Source organism: Schistocerca americana, chromosome 1 (genome assembly GCF_021461395.2).
Source record: "Schistocerca americana isolate TAMUIC-IGC-003095 chromosome 1, iqSchAmer2.1, whole genome shotgun sequence".
NCBI lineage: Eukaryota > Metazoa > Arthropoda > Insecta > Orthoptera > Acrididae > Schistocerca > Schistocerca americana.
In genome coordinates this window covers 501,365,068-501,391,486 of record NC_060119.1, presented here as the reverse complement: position 1 = coordinate 501,391,486, position 26,419 = coordinate 501,365,068, and the positions used below count along the sequence as shown (strand labels likewise).

The window sequence follows — 26,419 nt, the reverse complement described above, 5'->3', positions numbered from 1 at the left end:
GTGAATAGCTGAAGGATACATGTAAGGATTTCGAGCGCGTTTTAGAGAAACGTGATACCATTATTTAAAAAAAAAAAATAATGCCCTGTCGATAAATACTTAATTGTGACATACAGTACTCCATAATCACGAGACTAAAAGCTTGTAATGGAATGGGATATAATTACAATAAATATTGCCTTACTTCTTAACCTTTAGTAAGTACATGCTTGAGAATCAGCTTACCCCGGCGGGAAAATGCACTATCCAGCAGTAAACAACATTACATGCAAATGCACCAACGAACACCGAAAGAGGGGGAGGACGGGGTTAGGATGGGTGTGACCTTCTAGTACCAGAAATAGGGATTAATGACCATGCCCTGAATGAATCACATTGAGTACATTTGTGTAGGACCCAGCTGGATATCAAAACGGAGGCAACATTGGGTTAGCAAATCAAGAAGCTCAGTTCAGTATGTTACATCTTTAGAATCAGTGCTTGATTTGTAAGTAAACAGGTTCTGACAACCTAGGTCTTTTTTCCCTTCTTAAAATTGTACTTTAATGCTTTTCTGAGCATTTTAAAAGTTTGAATACAATATTTGTTTTACATCATTTCAGCTGCAGCAGATGTTCTGTTGTACCACATCTCAAAATCTGCAGTTCTGAGTTTTTCTCATCAGAGGTACCAGGACGGCATACCAGTGTGTACTATCACAAATCTAGCACTGCATATAACCCTTCCTCATTGTGTTGGCCATAAGACAAGAATATTGTCTTATTTCAAATATTTTCACTCTGCCTTGTCTTACAGAATTATTTTCTAGGGCAGTTTACCTACACGAAATAAAGTGTTTATTTAGCAAAAGCAAGCAGTAAGAATTTGATGTAAAGTAGATCTACACCTTGCAGTTCAGCCTTTTAAAGGACCTTGGAATTCTTACACTATTTTCTGAGTACATCTACTCCTTGATAGTTAGTGTAGCTGATAACAAAAATTAGTTTCAACTAAACTCTGTGCAAGCCTCTCCATCTCTGAGTAACTACTGCAACCTAAATTCTTCTGAAACTGCCAACTGTACTTATTTCTTGGTCTCCCTCTATGATTTTTTACCCTCCACACTTTCATCCAGTACTAAATACATGATCTCTTGATGTCTCAGAATGAGAAATAGGGATAAAATGCAGGAGTAGGTCTAATAGTGAATAAGAAAATATGAATGCGGGTAAGCTACTATGAGCAGCATAGTGAATGCATTATAGCCAAGATAGATATGAAGCCCACACCCACCACATCAGTACAATTTTATATGCCAGCTAACTCGTAGATGGTGAAGAGATTGAAGAAATGTGTGACAAGATAAAATAAATTATATGATAGTTAAGGGATATGAAACTTTAATTGTGATGGGAATTGGAATTTGATAGTAGGAAAAGGAAGAGAAGGAAATATAGTATGCGAATATGGACTATGGGAAAGGAATGAAAGAGGAAACTGCTTGGTAGAGATTGCACACAGCATAATTTAATCATTGCTAAAACTTGGTTTAAGACTCATAAAAGAAGGTTATATAAATGGAAGAGATCTGGAGGTACCGAGAGATTTCAGATTAATTATATAATGGTAAGAAGAGATTTAGAATCATATTTTAGATTGTAAGCCATTCCCAGGGATAGATGTCTGCTCTGACCACAATGTATTAATTCTGAACAGTAGATTAAAACTGAAAAAATTGAAAAAAGGTAGGCAATTAAACAGAAGGGTCCCGGATAAGTTGAAAGAACCAGAGATTGTTGAGAGTTTCAGAAGGAGAATTAGGCAGTGGTTGACTAGAACAGAGGAAATGAATACAGTAGATGATCAATTTGTAGCTTTAAGAGACAAAATAGTGAAGGCAGCAGAGGGTCAAACGGGAAAGGGTAAGGCCTAGTAGAAATCCTTGGATGACACAGGAGGTATTGAATTTAATTGATGAAAGGAGAAAATATAAAAATTCAGCAATTGAAGCAGGCAAAAAGGAATACAAATGTTTCAAAAATCAGATTGACAAGAAGTGCAAAATTGCTAAGCATGAATGGCTAGAGGACAAATGTAAGGATTTAGAAGCTTGCATCACCAGGGAAAAGATAGATACCATCTTCAGGAAAATAAAAGAGGTCCTTAGAGAAAAGAGCAGCAGCTCTATGAATATTAAGAGATCAGGTTGGAAACCAGTCCTAAGAAAAGAAGGGAAAGTTGAAAGATAGGAGTATATGGAGGGCCTATACGAGGCACATAACCTTGAAGGCAATATTATAAAACAGGAAGAGGATGTAGATGAAGATGAGATGGGACAGATGATACTGCAAGAAGAATTTGACAGAGCACCAAAAGACCTTAGTCGAAACAAGGCCTCTGGAGTAGACGACATTCTGTCAGGACTGCTGATAGCCTTGAGAGAGCCAGCCATAACAAAACCCTTCCATCTGGTGTGCAGACTGTATGAGACAATCGAAATACCTTCAGACTTCAAGAAGAATGTAATAATTCCAATTCCAAAGAAAGCAGCTGCTGACAGGTGTGAAAATTACCAAACTATCAGTTTAATAAGTCATGGTTGCAAAATGCTATCACGAATTCTTTACAGAAGAATGGAAAAATTGGTAGAAGCAGATTAAAACTGTGTGCCGGACCAAGACTCGAACTCAGGACTTTGCCTTTCATGGGCAAGTGCTCTACCAACTGAGCTACCCAAGCACGACTCACGCCCCGTCCTCACAGCTTAACTTCCACCAGTACCTCGTCTCCTACCTTCCAAACTTTACAGAAGCTCTCCTGCAAACCTTGCAGTGAGTCGGGCTTGGGTATCTCAGTTGGTAGAACACTTGCCCGTGAAAGGCAAAGGTACTGGTGGAAGTTAAGCTGTGAGGACGGGGCGTGAGTCGTGCTTGGGTAGCTCAGTTGGTAGAGCACTTGCCCATGAAAGGCAAAGTCCTGAGTTCGAGTCTCGGTCTGGCAGACAGTTTTAATCTGCTTCTACCAATTTTTCCATTCTTCTGTTGGAGTCTCAGTCCGGCACACAGTTTTAATCTGCCAGGAAGTTTCATATCAGTGCGCACACTCCGCTGCAGAGTGAAAATGTCATTCTGGAAACATCCCCCAGGCTGTGGCTAAGCCATGTCTCCGCAATATCCTTTCTTTCAGGAGTGCTAGTTCTGCAAGGTTAGCAGGAGAGCTTCTGTAAAGTTTGGAAGGTAGGAGAAGAGGTACTGGCGGAAGTAAAGCTGTGAGGACGGGGCGTGAGTCGTGCTTAGGTAGCTCAGTTGGTAGAGCACTTGCCCGCAAAAGGCAAAGGTCCCGAGTTCGAGTCTCGGTCCGGCACACACTTTTAATCTGCCAGGAAGTTTTGTGTAGAATGTAGTTTATTTGTCTCAAACCTAGAATTACAAATCTAAGATTTTTGTGCTGGAGACAGGTCAAATTATTCTAAAAAAATAATTTTATAATAATTAACATATTTAACCAGGCATTTTTGAATTTTTAGACGTGAACAATTTAACAAGAACGTATATAACACTTATGGTCATTTTGCAGCTTGAAATATAATCTATACAGTATAATAACAATTTATTATACTATACATAATCTTTATTGTTCCTTTTCTTTTCAACTTGCCAAACTGTCCTGCATGAATTCTTCAATTGAATAACAACATTTTTCCACTAGTGTATTAAATAACAATCTTTTTAGTGGGTCAAACTCCATATGTAGCAGATTTTTGTTACTTAATTTATTGTAAATTTTTAATCCTGTGTACAATGGTGTTTGAGCATAAAGTTTTAAATTGTGAGAGGGAAGTTTGAAACTGTGTCTGTGATAAGTACTGTAATTGTGGTTGAAATGAAAATTGTCAAGTGATTTTTGATTTTTATATACGAAAATAAAAATTTCGTAGATGTACAGAGAAGGAATGGTTAGTATTTTTAATTTTTTAAGTAATGGGTGACATGATGTTCTTTTTTGCACTAAACACATGTTTCTTATGATTCTCCTTTGAAGTTTAACTACTCTCGGGCTGTTCATTGAGTTCCCCCGGAAAATTATTCTGTATCGAATTATAGTTTCAAAGTAGCTGTGGTAAACTATCTTCCTGGTGTCCATAAAGGTGGAACCAGATAAGACATTCATTGCATAAGCTAGATTAGATTAGATTAGATTAGATTAGATTAATACTAGTTCCATGGATCATGAATACGATATTTCGTAATGATGTGGAACGAGTCGAATTTTCCAATACATGACATAATTAGGTTAATTTAACAACATACTTAAGTTAATATAACAACTTTATTTTTTTGTCCTTTTTTTTTTTTTTTAGTCTGTTTACTAAGACGTCTACATGTGTATTTCCAATTTAAATTTTTGTCTAGATTTAGACATAGACATTTCACATAACTTGATTAAGTCATTTCCTTGTTGCCGTGCACTATTTTTATGGGAGATGCTGATTATGTTTTAGCACTGAACTGTACTAATTGTGTTTTTGTGACATTGAGTTTTAATCCATTTTGCTGAAACCATAATTTAGTCAGAGATAGCAAAGGACTTGGAGGAGCAGTTGAATGGAATGGACATTATCTTGAAAGGAGGATATATGGAAATGAGAGACTTAAAGTAGAAGATGAGCTTTGCTATTTGGGCAGCTGATGATGGCTGAAGTAGACTGGATATAAAATTTAGACTGGCAGTAGCAAGAATAGCATTTCTGAAGAAAATAATTTGTTAACATTGAATACAGATTTAAGTGTTAGGAAGTCTTTCCTGAAAGTGTTTATCTGGTGTGTAGCCATGTATGGAAGTGAAATACAGACAATAAAAGGTTTAGACAAAAAGAGAATAGAGGCTTTCAAAATATGGTGCTTCAGAACAATGTTGAAGGTTTGTAACTAATGAGAAGGCACTGAATAGAATTGGGGAGACAAGAAATTTGTGGCACAACTTGACCAAAAGAAGGACTCATTCTGAGACATCAAGAGAGCATGAATTTAGTACTGGATGGAAGTGTGGAGGGTAAAAAATCATAGAGGGAGACCAAGAAATAAGTACAGTTGGCAGTTTCAGAAGAATTTAGGTTGCAGTAGTTACTCAGAGATGGAGAGGCTTGCACAGAATAGAGTAGCATGGAGAGCTGCATCAAACCAGTGTTTGGACCGAAGACCACAATGTATATAGTCACTAAGTTTTATTTATATAGAATTATTACCTTTTGCTCACTACTTTGTCTGCGTGTATCTCAGACCTGAATGAATTTTGAAAATCATGAAGTGCGTTATTGGGAGAAAAACAGATATAAAAAAACTTAAGGTGCAGCTGTCAATAGGGGGCAATAGTTAGGAATTGATATGTTTGTAACTATAGATACAGATATTTGAAGTATGAAATATCAATTCAGACTAGTGCTGTATTTAAAGAAATTATGAAAAAGCATTTGATGTTTTTTCCATAGGATCCATTATAAACAAATTATCTGAGCTAGTGACCTGTGAGTGAGCTGTGTAGAGCTGTCCAGTGAGAATAAGTTCGTCCCATGGTTGATGCCTGCGGCTTAAAGCATCTGTACTTGTTGATGGTATGGCAAAGCATTTGCACGCATATGAATTGGAAAGGGAAATTGTTGGGTGGTGGTGGTGGTGGTGGTGGTGGTGGTGGTTGTTGTGATGTTTAAGGGGGACTAAACAGCGAAGGTCATCAGTCCCCCAATTGTTGGGAATGAGAAGTATCCATGGTATAAAAACTGTTTCACCTGCTTCACAGCCCAAGACAATTTCAGCCTCTATAATAGTATTATGAAGTGACACCACTTTAAAGTGAGTTTCATTACACAGCTTCAGAGGGGTTAAGTTCTGAAGCAGCATAATTGGAATACCCACTTTCAGACTGAGGTTATGTGTGAGGAGTCCGGATGCATAATGGGAGTTAGGAAACTACCGGATAAGTGGTAGCATCAATTCGGTCCAGAGGTGTATTAATGGACCAATATATCACCGTGTTCCTAACGATTTTTTCCAAAATTCTCTGACTTATAGCAGCTGCTTGATCATTTTTTGATGTCAGTTTTGCTTTTTCACAAAGTCAAGAATTCTTGTGGCATGTTATTTGGGATGCATCTCAATGAACAAAACAAATAAGTTCCTTCACCAAAGGAACAATTGGACAAAGGCTCTCTGGCAGAGTCACTGACCCATTTGATTCAGGCATTATATCCTCATCAATATTCAATAAAACTTTCAAGAATTCTTGGGCATGAGGATTGCCACCCAACTAAGCCCTAAGTTCTGTGTCATACTCAATTACTACATCCAGGACAAGAGCATGGAGCATTTGAGACATGCTCTCATTCCTCAGGTAGAGTCTGGCAAAAAAAAAAAAAAAAAAAAAAAAAAAAAAAAAAAAAAAAAAAAAAAAAAAAAAAAAAAAAAAAAAAACCAGTGGTGCCTCTCATAATGCGATCATTTTGCTGGATATCTTGCAAAGTGTGATTGACTGCTTTCACGGCTTTTTTGCATGCCATCTCAGACAATTAGGCTACACTCTACAAGGATCTTCACCTTGTCACTATTTTGCGATACTGCACATATGTACTGGGGTTTCAGTTATGTCTAGCTCCAAAGGTAGGTTGAACATAATGTCCACAGTTTTCTCTTCAGGGAGTGAGGCAGCACCTATCCCAGAAGACGCAACAGCTAATGTTGCCTTCTGATTTCAGCCAATAGTAATTAAGTCTAAAAGGTTTTGCCTGTATCACTTGTGGAGCATCAAGGAAAAATGTTTCACCCTGCTGTTGATTAACACTCCGTAATACTTGGTGTATACTAACTTTTGCTCATTACGAAGCGCCCCAACATTGTTATTCATGACTTCAGCCATTGCACTAGAGCTATAATTCACAACTAATTCATGGGCTGTCAGTGGTTTCATGCAGTTCTGGAAGACCATAATGACTCATAGGATTGCCACCAATAGAAATAAGAATATCTCGATGGCAGCAAAGGCTGACAACACTCTCATCAGCTTCTGCTGTACTATCTCCATAAGCACATTTAGCTGCCTAAAAAAAAAATCTAATAAATGACACTGATGTTTCTCCCACAACTGTACAGAATGCGAAATTAGGCAGAGCACCATCATAACTGCAGACTAATGCTACAATCACCTGTGACTTTCGGTGACTTTCACCGATTACGGTGTCATCGAGCGTTTCTCCTAGGAATGGTGGGTATTGTTGAAACAACTGATTCTTGGTTAAATCTTTTCCTGCCACTTTAACCTGACTGTTAAAACTACTCAGAATAACTGATTTCTGAAATAACCAATTTTCGGTTTTTTATTTCTATTGCTTCCTTAATAAATGTACAAATTGAAGAAAGTTCAAGATGCTTAGAATCAAAATATTAAATTAAAAAGGCAAATAAAAGAAAACATAGTCCAGCCACCATTTGCTGCTTTCCTCAAAAAATAATCAGTGGTTTAATACTACAAAAAAATCACCTGTATTGTCCTATTGATTCAAATTTTTTGAAACTCTGGTCAAAAATCATGTTGTAATCATGATCAGACCACCATTTGAGCATTATGAATAGACAATGCTAAAGGGTAAAAACTGAAGTTTAGGCAGCAAATAAGCTACTTTCTGTTTTTATTTATACTGTGAATGAATTGTTTTTAATTTATTACTGTTACCATATTTTCCTTCCTCACTTATTGTTTTATAGAATTGGCTGATAGATCTTTAATCATTTAAAGCTAAAAAAGCATTGTATTTCATTGCTATGTCACTTCATAAAAATATTCCAGCCTAGGGTTAGTGCCATTCTACAGTACAACAGATGTCTGGTGACAGTAGTGAGAAACTACCATTTGGACCAGGTGGAGGGTGGGGGGCAGTCTTGCACTTTGCACTTACACACGTATCTTAAGCCACAACATGTGGCATTATTGCCTCAGCACTCCTGTAACTATTCTTATGCCATGCATTTGTTTATCATTTCTGCCGGCATTGTTATTAAAATTACACTGATCACTTTTCCTTTATTCTATAACAACACAATATTTTAAACTAATGCAAATTCTATAAATAAAAATTATTCCTTTTTTGAAGGGAGTTTATTTAAAAGCAAAAAAAAAAAAAAAGCAAAAATGTTAGCACTGCTGCTATTCATAATTGATGTTTCAAATTTCTTAATCCATTATTAGTAAAAAAAGAAAAAAAAAAACACCTGTTTAAGCGAAACCAAAAAAATACTGGCTATTCGGAACTAACATAGCAGTATCTGCTTTGCACAGCCCTTGTTCTGTCCCAATTTTAGCCATTATCTAGCAGATGCAGCACACTATGAGGTCCAGATAAATACCTGGAAACCCTTCCACTGGTTGACATCTCTTTGTTTGTCATAAGTGTAGTAGGATGACACACCATTGTACATAAGAGTTTGAGCAAAACTATCTTCCTCACAGAAACTGAAATGAGCTAAGAGTGTGATTTGGCAAGGATTCTCTAAACGTTCCTGCACATTTTCAGGGCTGAAATAGACTCACTGACCATTTTCTAAATGAACATCTAAGTATATAACAGTAGGGAGTCATTTGTGAATAGGGAAACCCAGTATTCACCACACTGTGCCAAAGGTACTAATATTGCAACCAGAGTTATATTTTTTCACCTCATCATGATGTGCTTTCTGAAAACCAAATGTCACTTGGTCACTTCCCTTATTCACATATTCGATCGATGCTAGTATTCCATGTTCTGGGGAGCTTACACTACCCATCAATTACCTACTGCAACATAATCACCATGCATATTACCTTCAGCTGTGAAATGACTATCCTGAGGTGCCCAGCAGCGATACAGTGGATACCCGTTTTCGCCAGTAACATTTTCATGAGTAACAGTTTTATTAAAAAAGTTTTTTGGAAACTCCTCCATGTACTGACTTTCTTTCTTGCAAGGTGAACTGTTATTTAACGAGCAACATGGACCTTGTATCATGTTGGTTTTGACAATCCTGTGCAGAATAGTGCCTGTGTCAGGATTTGATATTTTGGCACTAATAACTCGATCAATATATTTGGGCCTAAACTTCTCTCCGAACCACAAAATGTTGTGCGGATGAAACAAACCACACTTTTGCCACTCTAATGAATAGATATTGCTCCAAATATCCTTTCTTTTGTAAGAAGGTCTATCAGGCATTTTGTTTTAAAAGAAATACTTGAGAAATCAAGTTGTGCTTGATGTAGGACACCTCGCCATTTTGGATTGGTAGTCATAGCTACAAACAAATCTGTGCCACCAAATTTTTAAATAGCAAAATGCGTCCTGCGTACATTATACCTGGGAACACCAGTAAATGTGGAATGGATAATCACCATCCTACCCAAGTTTTCAGCATCAGAATCTTGATGTAAAGTATCAATACAATTTTCCGTACATATTGTCTCTGATGAGTGCAGATGAATACTAAGCATTCATTTTCAATTTTTGCATATATGTTTACTAAAAATTGGTTAAAAAGCCCCAAAATCAGGGTAAGTAGATATGTTCATTCTCACATAGCTTGATTAAAAAACTGTACAAGTACACTGCAGAAGCTTTTTTGTTAAAATTTCGAGCACCCATGTGAGGATCAACTTTATACACAGCAGAACTGTAGCCATCTTCATCTTGATGAAACATTAAAGGATACTGTAATGAATCATGAGCATGACGTGTTTCATTGATTCTCCCAAGATGATCATCAAGAGTACATAACACAATATTTCTCTCATCACATTCCTGGTCAACTAACAGGACAGCAACTTCATTTGTAGTTGGTGCATTATTGTCACTTGGGAGAGATCCTCTTAGTCTTTTATCAGCTTGTAATTATTGCACTCATCATTTTGAACTGATTCAAGTGCAGCTTTAAAGCTGCTGACATATGGGTTCACACTGTGTAGCATATTTTGCAGGCTTCTTACTAAACCTGAGCTTAAATTAGGAATATGTTCCCAGAATAAAATTTTCATTCTGCAGCAGTGTATGCACTAATATGAAACTTCCTGTCAGATTAAAACTGTGTTCTGGACCGAGACTCAAACTTAGGATCTTTGCCTTTTGCGGGCAAGTGCTCTACCAGAAAGTTAGGAATATGTTACTGTCTAACATTTGCCTTGTCTTGGAAATTAGAAACAAAATAAATTTGTAAAAATCTTGGAGCAACTGTCAGCAACAGAGAGCCAATCAAATGGTACACTAGGTTCTGTACCTTAAAAGTAGACATAAATGCCACTTCAGGGATCCGATTCACTCCAAAAGAAGTTATTTGGAAAGTGCTGTTGTAGGTCCTTAAGTTCTCCCAAAAACTGTTTCAATAGTGGATTTCTCCTCTTAGTAACCCTTTTAAAGGCTCTGGCTGGTCTCTTATTCTTTCTTGGCGAACTGTCCCATATTGGGTTCTCCATGCCACTTCAAAGCACAGTAATGCTTAATGAAATCATTAAGTGAACTAAGTTGAGAATAATTTACATATTTTATTACTGAATCATAGTCAAATCCACTTTTCTAGTCTTGGCAGCTTTTTAACATCATGTACCATTGACTTGCCGTCATCACTGACTGACAGTTTAAGAATGGCAAGGCGCAACCAGTCTTCCTCTAACTGCATCGTTCAGGTCTTGCTGGATTGTTTTTGCTGTGCTTCCTACAAACAACTTCTTTCTTGTCCCAAGTGATGGATGATTGCCTCCTGTCTATCATGGTAGTAACTCTGAGCAGCATGCAAACGAAGCTCATGTTGCTCATCTGTCTACAATAGCTACAAAATTTCATCATGGTTACAGTCAACAGATAAAAGTGCTTCTCTTTCCTGGAGCATTTCAGGAGACTGTGGGATTTCCTGACAGGTGCGCTCGTTGGCCAAAAACAATTTCTGTTCAGAATCGTGTCTACAAATTGGGAAATCTCATGGCACCTATGATCAGAGAATAATCAAAACTCATATTTTTCCTAAGTTTCTGCACATCGGGCTGCAGTGTAGCGATATTAGTCTGCACTCAAGTGAGTTTCACTTTCTACATTACTCTCTACAGCCTGCAACACAGCATTATGGCATCTGTTAGCATTCAAATGTGATCTGCATTCAGAAGAAGTCTCTTGAGCTTGAGATGATGCTATTCTGGAATACTGTAATGCTAAATGCCTTTCGCACTCTGGTTCACTTTCTAATAGTAGCATTAACTTGACAAAGTTATCTACTGTAACAGTTACATAAATTCAAGCATGAATTCAAAAATGTCTATGGATAACAGGATGATATGTTAACAGTATTATAATAATAATTATTATTATTATGATAAAATGTTTCAAAATACTACTTTTTACAGATTTTATCATTTATATCCTGTTTTAGCTAATTTAGTTTTATAAAACTTCTGCTGTCCTCATTTTTCTCATTTAATGTAATGAAATGATTCTTACACAAAACTAAGTAGATCCACATTTTAAAAAATTGCCAATTTTACTCATTTTTATGGACAATTCATGCTTGACCAAATATTTGATTATGAGAAAACTGTTTTCGCAAAAAAGCACATAAAGGTTTCTGGGATATTGTTCCAGTATCTCTTATGGATTCTGATTTCCTCATACTGACCCAGTTAAAGAATACACTCTGTATTTATTTATTTATTATTTATTTATTTTAGATAACTTGGCTTCTAGACAGCTTATCAAGATGAAACAAGTACCAGATTTTAAGTTATACCTCCAACGATACAACTGTGGAAACCACACCCAACTTTGTGCAGTAGTTTTTGCATGATGCACTACAAAAATACAGACAGTCATACAAACAAACAAAAAATAATTGTTTTGGTTTTTATTGCTGTTATAAAGACCCCTCATATTACGCTTTCTTAAATATCTCCTATGTACAGACATTGGCCAGTTATAATTTTATTAGATGTATAGATGGCCTGAGATTTTATTCTATTTTTTATGCATATAATCAGTTCTTCTTTCCTCATATTACACCTACAGTAATGTGATTCTAATTTGTTTTTATCTAGGTGCATTTGTTCAGTATCTGTGACTTCCTTATGATCTTCAGTTTTGCATAGCACAATATGTAGAAATATTTTTAGATTTTTCATTTTCCTATACTGTTAAGAGAAGCTCATCTCTCTTATGTAACACAACATGTATAACCTGAGTGATGTGGACCTCAAGCAAATTTAAATTGAGTGGTCAAAAGTCACAGGAAAATTGTCTCATTTGAAGATATGCTGTGTATGACGCCCAAATGTTGTGGCTAGTTGTTGTTGCATATGGTATGGGTGTAGACATGATATCTGAGCAGTATGTTATAAACATGTGTGTAGTAAACATTGTAGCAAGTCATGAGCTAATCAACATCAAATGTGGTATGATAATCACTGCAAGACACACAGGTCATAGCATATCAGAAATGAAATGAGAATTTATGTTTCCGAGGTCAACACTGTCTAGGTGCTTCTACAGTACTGCAGATGCAATGTTTCCACATGTATATATTACTGCACAGGACACAAGTAAGAGCACATCATCTCTGTAGAGCCATAAGGAGTGACTGACAGTCTGTGCATCAGATCATCACAGAATTACATGTGGGGTATCAGAAACTCATTTCTTCCATGGCCGGGAAACAAATGCACCACATAGCTTTCAGCAGCCCTTGACTGACTCATATCACAGTGCCTTCTCATGATTTTTGGCCACAAAGGGTAGAACTGCAAAATTTTTTTCAGTTGGATAGCAGCTATGAAAGCCTACACTTATATAACACTTCAAATGATTTCACTCAGTTATTAAAAGTGTACTAACTTTTATTGTCAGAATATTGTGTAGGAAAAGTGAAGCTTTTGGTTCTGTAGATCACACAATACTTTTAGAAAAATTCAAACATTATCCTTTTCAGGAGCTAAAATCTTATTTAAAACAGGCTCTTGTAAAGAGAATGGAACACAAAAATATGTATTAAGTTTTGATTAGAAAAACATCAAATACAGAAACATTCTTGCTGTCTTAGAATTCATAATTTACAGGGCGTCCATAATTAAATTCCAACTTCAGAATGCTGTAGAAAGAGGAACACTGCTCAGAGCGATGGCAAAATTGAACAACGTGTTATTGACACTGGGAAACATTGTGGAACAAAAAAAAATTTAATGGGAATTTTACCTGTAAGCATCGAACTGTAAATGGAGTCGCGTACAAAAGACAGATGAATCGCAATACTGTGGCACATTACACCATCCATACTGTTCTATGTCCATGACTGCGCAAGTTCAGCAGTCAACAGCTGTGGCAATGTTAATTAGGTAAGCCCAGCCACCATGGCAGTCATACCATGTCAAATGGGAAAAATTGTTTTTTAATTGTCGTGAGGCCAAAAACCACATAAAAAGCAAAATGACATTAGTTTCAAATCATTATAAGACTGGCACAAGACATGCTCAATATGCTGTCCACCGTTAACTGCCAAAAGTAGAAATCAAGAAACTATATGTTCCATAGGAGATTGGAGTGTCTCATGGGTCATGTTCAGAATGCATTGTGCAATGCAAAAATCCCATGGATTAATATCAGGTACTCTGTATGGCCAGGCTATAGGGAAATGATGGCTGATAATTCTAGCATTTCTGAAATGCCTCTACAGCAGCCACTTAACTGGCTGTGCAATGTGTGGAGGAATGTCATCTTGCATGAAAATGATTCTACCTGCACATCCAAGCTGTTGAAGGGTCAGAAAGACTCTCATAGCAATTACCAGTGATGGTACAGGTAACAGGATGCTTAGGACTCATCTCCTGAAAAAAATTTGATCCTACGATAAATGATGCTGACCATCCGCACCACACAGGCACCTTTTGCAGAATGAAGTGGAACTGGTTGAGTTTTGTGACAAATATTTACAACTGAAACAAATAAATTTACGCACCACTGCTTGACCCCTCCTGCAATACTGTGGCCATATCTTTGAAAGACATCGAATCAACTGCTTTCCTCCATCTGCCACATTTCACTTCAAAAGAACCTATCTTTTCTCCAGATCTTTGGCACACATTGGATCAGTGTCTTTTCTCATACCCTTGAGTGTTTGGAACTCCTGCAGGGCTACTGGTACACAATCTCACCATTCTTGTAAAAAGGCATTACCACCAGCATGCAATCCTTCATGGAGACAAGTACATTAGACATCTTGAACGCAAATTGTTCCCCCCCCTCCTCCCACCCCCCCCTCCCCCCCCCGCCACCCCCCAAAAATAAAATCACATTTCCCTCTGTGTCAGTAATATGCTGTTCAAATTTGATGCCATTCTGAACAGTGGTTCTCTTCCTAGAGCATTTTCAAACTGATACTTTGATTGTGGATACCACATACAATATATAAATGATATGGCAAAGGCTTTAAATGTTTGGTTAAAAGTGTAATGTTTCTGGTGACACAAGTGATAGCCATGCATCTGCTCTAGAAACTACTCTTAGAATTGAGTCAGTAACTGAACTCGGCTTGTAGCTGACTGGAGAACAAAATGTGTGACTGAGGACCGCTAATTTAATTTTAAATCTGCTAAAAGCTCACTTTATGCATTTCAAGTTAGGTACTCACTTTATGCATTTCAAGTTAGATAATAAAGATTCACAGGTACACACATTTGATAGTGATAGAAGATAATGAAGAAATCTGCATGTGTAATATATTTGGTTTGCCAGTCGTCAATGAACTGTGAATGAACCTTAACATATCATTCCACCAAAGGAACTTAGTTCCGTTTACTTTGCAAGTAACAACCCTTGACACCACTCCCATCCTTTTCATATGCAAGAAAGCTGCTAGCAAATTTTGCATTACCTTCATTTGTTTGTGGATTATGGGATACATTCTAGGTCAGTACAGTCAAATTTGAACAAAAAGATAAACCAAACTATGGTGTTAGTTATAACTTATCAAGCATGAACTCTGACTTATGAGCCAGAAACCCTGACTGTAAGAAAATCTGCACTGAAAAAACTACAAGCATGCCAAAAACTGAATAATCAGGTCTTCAGTTAACTTTTAGAGAGTAACAAATGGAGAACAAGAATGGAAGATACCATACAGAGATTTACTAATTGCCAGTGGCAAAGAAGCAGACATAGGAGACTGATAGTGTGGAACCATCTGGAGAATGTAGCATTGCAACATAGCCGGATGGTGAGTGTCTCGTAGGGAGAATAATTGGAAAATTTTGCAGTATAATCCCATTTATACTGTACACAATGTTGGCAAATTAATCGTGTCTGTACTCAGTACACCTATTCATTCACAAATATCACTCACTGAAGGTGTTTTTTTCTGAGTTCTTTTAGCAGCTTGGTATATTAATTGCATCAGGCTCACAAGAGATTCCATAGAAAATAACCATTTTTTCAGCTGTAACTTTAGTTGTGGAAGTGAGTCAGAGCCACACAGATCAAGATCGTGACTATGGGTAAAATACTTGGTACACTTTAAGCACACTACAGATAAAAAGCCAGTACAATTTTTATTAATAAGCTGGAATGGTGTGGATGATGTCATAATGCAAGGACCTACTTACAATGTCTATTACATTGTAGGAAAACCATTGGCATTTAAAACAGGTTCTAAATACAGCTAATTGTTAGCTCCTGTATGGTTTTCAAGGAAATCTTATACCATTCTTCATGCAAAGTAGTGGCAAGTTCAGGTAATGACGATGGAGTTAGATAGTGATAACACACCCTTTGCTCCAAAGTAACCATGAAGTCTCAGTAATACTGACTTCTGTGACTTTGGTGGTCAGGGAAAACATAACAATTCGTCCTCATGCTCACAAAACCAGTCCTGGACAATGTGAATTGTGTGAACAGGAGCCCTGTCTTCTTGGAACACCGTGTCACCATTGGGGAACAAACATTATACCATGGGATGAACGTGATAAGTCAAAATGGGACATAATTGTAGGCAGTAATGCAACCTTGGAGAGTAACCATGGGGCCCATATCATCACCAAATTCCTCTCATGTTTCGGTCTTGGAATATGAATTGAGCTGGAAGTTGGAAACAGTGTGAAACAATATTCCTCTGATCAAATTACTTTCTTCCATTGCTCCTAGTTCAGGTTTTATAGTGTTGGCACCATGGTTTCCTCTTATGAGCTGTTGAATTGTTTTGGAATTACAACTGTCTCATGGAACAAAGAAGAAACAGATGACCTGTGATCAGAGTATGTCTAAAATGCCTACTCCACAGGCCAATCATGAACGACATGATGGGTCAAATACAAGAAGTAGCAGAGACCACTGGTCCAGAATGGAGTGGCATACTTCTCAGTTGTCAAACTTAGAACAGCATGGTGCTAAACAATATCAGGATAGTGCAAGAGTTAATTGCGGAACTAGTGCAGAATACGCAAGATACTGTGCAGGCCTTAAATAGTGACTTACAGACGGTGCAAAATTGAATGAATGTAATGGTTGGGAGAGTGGCCATAACTAGGTTGCTACGAGCACTAACAGACAGTCTGAGTGATTCAAGGATGGGAGTTACCATGCTGCAAGAAGCAGTACATGACGCCATCCGTGGACAGCTAAGTCAACATTATTGCCACCACAGCAATTCATAACCAGTGTATGCAAAGTGCAAAAAAAAAATTACAGCATAATTATGGAGCACAATAGAAACAAGAGAAGGGAATTCAGCACTATTCTGCCATGCGTCCATCACTGAAATGAGTTCTGATGGTGCAAGGTACCCGTGCGTTAATTCGATTCCCAGTGGCAGGCTTCAATGCATGGTATCAATGTTTTACCATACACCTCTATCCAGTCAAGTGGGAAACTGTGGGGAAATGGACACAGGTACAGACCACAGATGTATTGAGAATTTCAGACCAAAGAGATGGCTACATCCTAATGTCACTGGAAGACCTACAGAGATGCCAGAGGGAAAGCATTACAATCTGACCAAGTAGAATGATACAGCTTGGATACAGGCATATGAGGTTCAGTTATCCTTGGGAAAAGCTGAAGCAAGTGAATATCAAAGGGAAGTGTTAACACCATGTCGACATTTCCAGAGAATAGGCACCCACTGGGTCTACTCAGCTTTTTCTCCAGAGACAGTCGTAGTAACCTGTTATGAGTACGGGAAACCAACAGGCATGAATAGAGTGGTTGTGGACCTACCCAGTATCATTGCCCATCCTTGTTCCCAACCTCTTGCCTTGTGTCTCATCTCCCTGAAGTAAAACCAGAAGCAAGACCTGTCCCATACATTCTCTCAGAACCACCTACTCCAGTCCTGTCATAGGCATCTCTTATGCCATCAAAGACAGGGTGACCTGTGAAAGCAGCCATATGATCTACAAACTAAGGTGCAACGTGACAACTAACAAGCCATCTGTCTTCATGAATCGCTACCACCAAACTGTGGCTAAGAGACATCTGGACTACCCAGTCACTGAACATTTTGCCTGATATAATGTGCTTTACTTCAGTGACTGCCTCACAATCTGTGCCATCTGGATTATTCCTACAAAGACCTGCTTTTCTAAATTGCACAGATGGGAACCTCCCTACCCTCCCCTCCTCTCACTACAGCACTACAAGTGCCTTCTCTCCCTCCAAAGCACCTACTGTCTTTTCCCCTTCTCTGCTTCTGCCCCCCCTTCCCCACTCTACACCTAGCATCCTATATTGTCCCCATCACATCCTTTCACACTCTCACAGGCAGCACAGTGTCTTCCCCCACCCATATAGTGCTATTCCTCCACCTTCTCCTTAACACCACTTCTCACGCCGAAGCATTGCTGCACACATCAGACACAGTTGCAGTCGGATGTCATCGCATGGAGATAGTAGCCATTTATGTGTGAGTTGTGCTTATGTTTACATATGTGACTATTATATTTCAGCAGAACGACATTCTTTGTCTAAAGATTAAATGTCTAACAGCCTTTTTCATTGTGCTGTCTGCAACTCAAGACATCATCTATGTGGTGGGTAGAAATCCAGCCTTTTCATTTTGTTATAACAATAAAAATAATCAATTTTGAAAAAATAATATAATCGGATAGATAATATATCTACTTCCCAAGTGGCGGCAGGGAAAAAAAAAAAAAAAAAAACAGTGTTTTACTTCGCATGCTTTCAGAACCAATGACTCTTTCTTCTGGCAGAAGGGTTGAAAGGGAAGGAAGAGGGGTGAAGCAAAAGGACTGTAAAGGTCTAGAAAAAGGGACAGAGTTTGGAAAAGGCACTCAGAACCACAGATCAGGGGAGACTTACTGGACAGGATGAGAAGGTAAGGCTCCCCTGCCCCTGAACTCTACCTTTTTTTCTAAACCTCTCCAGTCCTATTCTTTCACCCTTCATTCTTCCCCTTTAACCCTTAAGAAAGAGCCACTAGCTTCAAAAGCTTGCAAAGTAAAACCTTGTTTTCTTTTTTTTTCCCTCTCTCTCTCCCTCTCTCTCTCTCTCTCTCTGTGTGTGTGGGGGGGGGGGGGGGGGGGGGAGGGGGGGGGGGGTTGGTTTTTTCTCCTGTTGCTGCTTAATGAGTGGGTTTTTTATCTACCCGATTACATTATCTTTTCATTTTGTAGCAATGCTATCCTGAGCTTTCCACTGTGTGATTTTTCATTTAAGTTTTGGATAGAAAAACACTTTTATTGATGATAATTAAATCCATGTCCTGCAGTGTGCTCTTCAGAGAAATCAATATTTTGGCAGCTACTTCACCCCCCCCCCCCCCCCACACACACACACACACCCACCCTCACACGCCCTTTGTCATTAGTCATTAACAGTATTTTTCTCTTCTCATAAAACAGTGAAAAGCATGAATGTAACATTAGAACCGAAAACAACCTCTACAGAGAGGTTACTACAAAAAAGATGCCAAGTACATGTGTGTTGAACAGATTTAATGTAGATAATGTGATGGAGTTTTAGATGTATGTCAGAGTAACTCCTTGGACTCTCCTGAAGAACATCTTCACAAAAATGCTTAAATGAAGTGTTTTAGGTGATTTTATTGTTTTAATTAGCACTGCAATACAACAGTCTTCCATAACGCTAAGTCATTTCATTGTATTTCACTTAAGTTAACTGTACATCTTTGATTTATTTCCACATTCCAGCCACCACTTGCCACAGGATCCATCAAATATGACTAATATAATGCTATGTAATGTGGGATGATTGTTTGAAGTAAATTATGAAATCAAATGACATTTTATCTAAATACCATACTGGTTGCTGTGAAACAAGATTTACTAAATATCAGCTAGTATGATTGCTGGGTATGGTAGTCCTGTAAAACAGTCTTCTAAATGTGGAGCAACACCAAACCTTGTACTTGTGTACCTACCATTCTTTTCCCTCAGTGACAACAGTACTTTCATATGTCTGAGATCCATAGACTGAAGAAGTTAAAAAAAAATCTGTAACAAGTTTCATGATAGGCTTAATAAACTCTAATGGAGCACTCTAAATAATAATAATAATAATAATAATAATAATAATAATAACCACACTAGAAGGAAAACAAAGACAGAGGATGAGATGGTCAGACGAAGTTAACCGACACCTCAGGTTCTGTTATTACCAAGCAACAAACTTAGGAACCAACACAACAGAATACAGATCACAAGTATACACAGCATTTATTACCAGACACCCAGAATTAAAATTTTTAACAGAACAACGACTAGCTGATCAGATCCGTGTAGTAACCAAAAATAACAGGATACCCCAGTCAGAATTAGAAAACATCAAACAACAAGTACAACAAATACTGGAACAAAATAATGTGCAATCAGAAGAAGAAGAAAATATAGTACTGGACTCAAAAAAATCCCAGAACAAACAAAGAAAGAACAACACACATCAATTAAACAATCAAAGGAAAACAAAATCTTAAGACAGTCACCAGAACAAGCACAAATAGAACACATGTTAGATATAGAAGAAAAATTTCAACTGACATATATAGAATACAAAGACACAAATACAGACATTAGACCATTCTTGCATAGACCACCAAATAACCCACAAGTCGAAACAACAATAACAACTATCAACACAATCATACACAACAAAATAAATGAAAATACAACTATGGAAGAGTTACAACTACTGGTTTATATAGGAGCACTCACTACACTAAATATACACAGTAGTCAGACAACCAACACACAGAAGAAACCCACAAAACCAGCATGGCAACACAGGCTACAGATCAGAATAGAAAAACTGAGAAAAGACATCGGACAGCTAACACAATTTACGAGAAATGAAATATGAGACAAAAAACGAAAAAGGTTAGGTAAAATCTCACAACAAGAAGCGATAGAGCAATTAGATGAAAAGAAGCAGAAATTACAAGCATTGGCCAAATGCCTTAGAAGATACAAAAAAAGTGAAATTAGAAGGGAACAAAACCAAACATTCAACACAAACCAAAAGAAATTTTACCAGACAATAGATAACACACACATTAAAATAGACAATCCACCAAACATAACAGACATGGAACACTTGTGGAGCAACATATGGTCAAACCCGGTACAACATAATAGACATGCACAGTGGATACAAGCAGAAGCAGACACATACAAGATGATACCACAAATGCCTGAAGTGATAATTTTGCAACATGAAGTCACCCAAGCAATTCATTCTACTCACAATTGGAAAGCCCCTGGAAATGATAAAATAGCAAATTTCTGGTTAAAGAAGTTCACCTCAACACATTCACATCTAACTAAATTATTTAACAGTTACATTGCAGACCCATACACAAACCCTGATACACTTACACAAGAAATAACTTATCTGAAACCTAAAGATCAAGCAGAAACAGCAAACCCAGCAAAATATCGCCCCATAACATGCCTACCAACAATATGCAAAATATTAACTTCAGTAATTACACAGAAATTAATGACACATACAACACAGAACAAAATTATAAATGAAGAACAAAATGGCTGCTGCAAAGGAGCACGAGGATGTAAAGAGCAACTGATAATAGATGCAAAGGTGACATATCAAGCTAAAACTAAACAAAGGTTGCTACACTATGCATACATTGATCACCAAAAAGCTTTTGATAGTGTACCCCACTCATGGTTACTACAAATATTGGAAATATACAAAGTAGATCCTAAATTGATACAATTCCTAAACATAGTAATGAAAAATTGGAAAACCACACTTAATATCCAAACAAATTCAAATAATATCACATCACAGCCAATACAGATTAAGCATGGAATATACCAAGGAGACTCATTAAGTCCTTTTTGGTTCTGCCTTGCTCTGAACCCACTATCCAACATGCTAAATAATACAAATTATGGATATAATATTACTGGAATATACCAACACAAAATCACACATTTGCTATACATGGATGATCTAAAACTACTGGCAGCAACAAATCAACAACTCAACCAATTACTAAAGATAACAGAAGTATTCAGCAATGATATAAATATGGCTTTTGGAACAGACAAATGTAAGAAAAATAGCATGGTCAAGGGAAAACACACTAAACAAGAAGATTACATATTGGATAACCACAGTGTCTGCATAGAAGCGTTGGAAAAAACGGATGCCTATAAATATCTACAATACAGACAAAAAATAGGAATAGATAATACAAATATTAAAGAAGAACTAAAAGAAAAATATAACCAAGACTAACAAAAATACTGAAAACAGAATTGACAGCAAGAAACAAGACAAAAGCTATAAATACTTATGTTATACCAATATTGAGCTACTCATTTGGAGTATTGAAATGGAGTAACACAGACCTAGAAGCACTCAATACACTTACACGATCACAATGCCACAAATATAGAATACATCACATACATTCAGCAACAGAAAGATTCACATTAAGCAGAAAGGAAGGAGGAAGGGGATTTATCTACATAAAAAAACCTACATTATGGACAGATAGACAATTTAAGAAAATTCTTCATAGAACGAGCAGAAACTAGCAAATACACAAAGCAGTCACTCATATAAATACATCGGATACACCATTGCAATTTCATAACCACTTCTACAACCCTTTAGATCACATAGCATCAACAGATACGAAGAAAGTAAATTGGAAAAAGAAAACACTACACAGCAAGCACCCGTATCATCTAACACAGCCACACATCGATCAAGACACATCCAACACATGGCTAAGAAAAGGTAATATATACAGTGAGACGGAAGGATTCATGATTGCAATACAGGATCAAACAATAAACACCAGACATTACAGCAAGCATATTATTAAAGATCCCAATACCACAACAGATAAATGCAGACTTTGCAAACAATAAATAGAAACAGTAGATCACATCACAAGCGGATGTACAATACTAGCAAATACAGAATACACCAGAAGACATGACAATGTAGCAAAAATAATACATCAACAACTTGCCATACAACATAAACTAATAAAACAACACGTTCCCACATACAAGTATGCACCACAAAATGTACTGGAGAATGATGAATACAAATTATACTGGAACAGAACCATTATAACAGATAAAACAACACCACATAACAAACCTGACATCATACTCATCAACAAAAAGAAGAAATTAACACAACTAATCAAAATATCCATACCCAATAGCACAAATATACAGAAGATAACAGGAGAAAAAATTGAAAAATACATCCAACTGGCTGAGGAAGTCAAGGACATGTGGCATCAGGATAAAGTTGACATTATACCAATTATACTATCAACTACAGGAGTCATACCACACAATATCCACCAGTACATCAACGCAATACAGCTACATCCAAACGTATATGTACTACTACAGAAATCCGTAGTTATTGATACATGTTCAATTACCCGAAAGTTCCTAAATGCAATGTAACATATACCGTTCAGTTAAAGGAAGTCACGCTTGATCAAGGTCCACATCACTTTCCATTTTTAACCAGACATAACGTCTGAGAAAGGAAAGAAATAATAAGTGTAGTATTTAACGAATGATAAGGATACCCTAAAATATGGAGAACTTTTTTTTTTTACTTAATGTAATTGGATAGTTAAAAAATCTACTCACCAAGAGGCAGTAGGGGAACATAAATATAAAAGATATTGCATCTGGTTAGTCTCCCCTGACCTGGGGTTGTGGATGACTTTTCCAAACTCTACTCCTTTTTCAAAATCTCATCAGTCTTTTCCTTCACCCCTCTTCCTTCCCCTTCAACTCTTCTGTCAGAAGAAGGAACCACAGGCTCTGAAAGTTTGCATGCATAGTAGCTTTCACATGTGTGTTCCACTGCTGCTGCTCAGTGAGTGGATTTTTGTGTCCATCCAATTATATTATACTTTCAAAAATTGATTATTTTCTTTATTTAAGATTTTAAAAATATACTACCCCTCTTCATGTAAGCGTCATACTGCATCAAGTTAGAAAGATCATAGGATGTACATCTGCGTGAAATCAATACTTAAAGGAGGAGGAGGAGGGGGGGGGGGGGGATTAGTGTTTCACGTATTGTTGACCATGAGGTCATTAGAAACTGAGCACAAGCTCTGATTAAGGGAGGATGGGGAAGGAAAGTGGCCCTGCCCTTTTGAAAGAACCATCCCAGCATTTGCCTTAAGCGATTTAGGGAAATCACTGAAAACCTAAATCAGGATGGCTGGATGCAGGTCTGAACCATTGTCCTCCCAAATGCAAGGCCAATGTGCTAAACATTGTGCTACCCCACTCAGTAAACCAATTCTTTTTCTTGTGTGATATCTAAGAAGAAAAATGGTAGAATGACACCACAAACTATGTAGTGGCTTCCAGAATATGAAAGTAACTGCACCAAAAGTTTATTTGCAGGGTTCTTGTTACACAGAATCTAAATATGGTCACTATTTTAAAATAAGATTTGTGTTGAGATAGGCAAACTTGTTTTCAATATTTTTAAGATATCTACGTTACACCTGTTTCATTCTTTTAATCCCATTCCAAATTAATTATCTGTTGTTTTCAATCATTGGTGATATTTATTTTTTAGCTGTTAAAGTTGGTACTACAGACATAGTCACCATGTAATAAGAGGATACCAATGACTCACCAGTTTTCAAGACTTTTAATACGAAGACAAGGAAATAAACCAGCTGCATCAGAAGTTCTGAATGCATACTTAACACAATGTAAAAAGCCACCATGGACATCTTACTTTGTGAAATACACCAGTGTTTATGATGACCAATGGGGCCAGTCGCATTTTAACTGGCCAGTTCAAGAAACAAATTATCATATTCTCCGCACAGGATGTTATCCTTACATAAAGTATCACTGTACAAAGAGACCATATCAAGATCTTCAGCTTGAAGATACATTCTTTCGTTTTATAAAGATTGCTAATTTAGGTATGTATGCTATAACTTATGTTTTTTATATGTTTTTTGTTTTGTTTAATACAATAGACATTGTTGTGACAGTAAACAGCAATGAAACTCATATGTAAGGAAGTTATAACTTTGGTGAAAAGAAGCCAGCCACTGCCAGATCTGGTGAAGTGAGTGAAAGTTTCAATAATTTTGTCTACAAATGACTAATTTTTTCCATTGTCATAAAAAAAAAATTGCTGGCAGGTAGACTGTTTTGTGAAAGGGTGATTGTTTTTCTTTTCACATCAAGGTCTTTTCTCGTGTATTCTTTGTTATGAGGGCATGCTGAAACATAATGCCTCCAAATTTTTTAATCTGTTCTCAGTCTTAGTTGAGGTATCACACCATGCATATTACTTGGTCGACTTTCCCACCTCACTGACATAGTTGCAACGTTCTGCTGCTAGAGGGCAGTGTGTAACATTAACTATATTAGTGCTTGAGAAAATGGAAAGCATGAATTCAAAGAGTTCATCCACACATGGAGCACCCTCTCCTTCAGCATCACAATGTCATAATGAACACAAACTGTGAACTCTGCAAGAATCCAATGTCTTGGATTCACTGTCATCTGTTGTTCTCCTTACAGCCCTGACTTGGCCCCATCCAGTTTTCATCTGTTTCCAAAACTTAAAGAACATCTGTGAGGACTTCACTTTCATAGTGATTAAGGATTTCAAGCAGAGATGAGCTTGTGGCTCTCTCAACAAAGTCAGTCATTGTACAGTGACAGTATCAACAAACTGAGCTCAATTTGGGAGAAATATGTTCTTGGCCAGGGTGACTGTGTTGAGAAATAAATATGTAGACATGAAGAATAAATATATAGAATGTTAATTAAGTGTTCTATTTAAAAAATTTTAAGAGTTATAACACAAAAAATTCAGAGGCATTGCTTTTCAGCAAACTCTTGTACAATTGGTGCAGAAAATGCTCATATTAATTACTAGTTATTGTTTTACCTTTTGCAAATTAATTACTCATAATATCAGTTTTGTGTTCCAGCAAATAGTGGCTATAACCCTTATTGCAGATGTACTGAATTAACTTTCATGATACAGGGTCTACTATTGCTTTAATTGCTATTTTATATGTGGTATGTAGTAAAAAATGTACCTTATCCACAGAGGCCAACTGGAACACAAAATCAGTTTCATTCTATTTAACATGTCCCAAGCACTGCTGAGATATTTGTTCTCACATTTGCCTTTCGTCAGCATCCTAAAAATGTGCATCGATGCTGCATAATATTGTTTTTCCCTCTCCTTCCCTCTTTCCTGACGAAGCAACCATGGGTTGCGAAAGCTTGAATTTTGTGAGTATGTTTGTGTTTGTTTGTGTGTCTATCGACCTGCCAGCACTTTCCTTTGGTAAGTTACATCATCATTGTTTTTAGATATATTTTTCCCACGTGGAATGTTTCCCTCTATTATATTCATGTCTAGTTAATTCCTCACACAAAATGTTACCTACTCATTCTGTTAATATTCCTATGGTGTCAGCAGTGTCAGATACCTTTAATTTATGACCACCTCAAGGCACACTGGTTTTTTTTTTTTTTTTTTTTTTTTTTTTACCAATGTTTTTGTTGTTGTTGTTGTTGTCTTCAGTCCGAAGTATGGTTTGATGAAGCTTTCCATGCTGCTCTATCCTGTGGAAACCTCTTCATCTCCAAATAATTACTGCAATCTACATCCTTCTGAATCTGCTTACTACATTCATCTCTTAGTCTCCCACTATGATTTTTATCCCCCCACACTACCCTTTATGTCTCAGAAGGTGTCCTCTCAACCAGTCCCTTCTTTTGGTCAAGTCATACCACAAATTTCTTGTCTCCCCAGTTTTGTTCAGTACCTCCTCATTAATTATGCTGTCTACCCATCTAGTCTTCAGCATTCTTCTGTAGCACCACATTTCAAAAGTATCCATTCTCTTCTTGTCTAAAC

At 37.1% G+C, this 26,419-nt stretch overlaps 1 protein-coding gene across 11 annotated transcripts in view; it reads left to right on the top strand.

Moving 5' to 3' along the window:
- The window catches only part of LOC124604669 (uncharacterized protein C15orf61), a 65,392-nt gene that overhangs the window by 458 nt on the left and 38,515 nt on the right, over positions 1 to 26,419 (top strand). For 4 of the 11 annotated variants that reach the window (XR_006978593.1, XM_047136507.1, XM_047136499.1 and 1 more), the window contains exon 2: positions 24,095 to 24,452. Coding sequence is in view for 10 of the 11 variants with exons in the window: in XM_047136507.1 (XP_046992463.1) it covers positions 24,146 to 24,452 (307 nt within the window). In the remaining variant the exon portion in view is untranslated. Of the gene's footprint in view, positions 1 to 437; positions 455 to 602; positions 686 to 5,467; positions 5,591 to 7,121; positions 7,234 to 18,197; positions 18,348 to 24,094; positions 24,453 to 26,419 lie in introns of those variants that run through there. The other 7 variants (XM_047136501.1, XM_047136504.1, XM_047136500.1 and 4 more) reach the window with 5 other exon arrangements.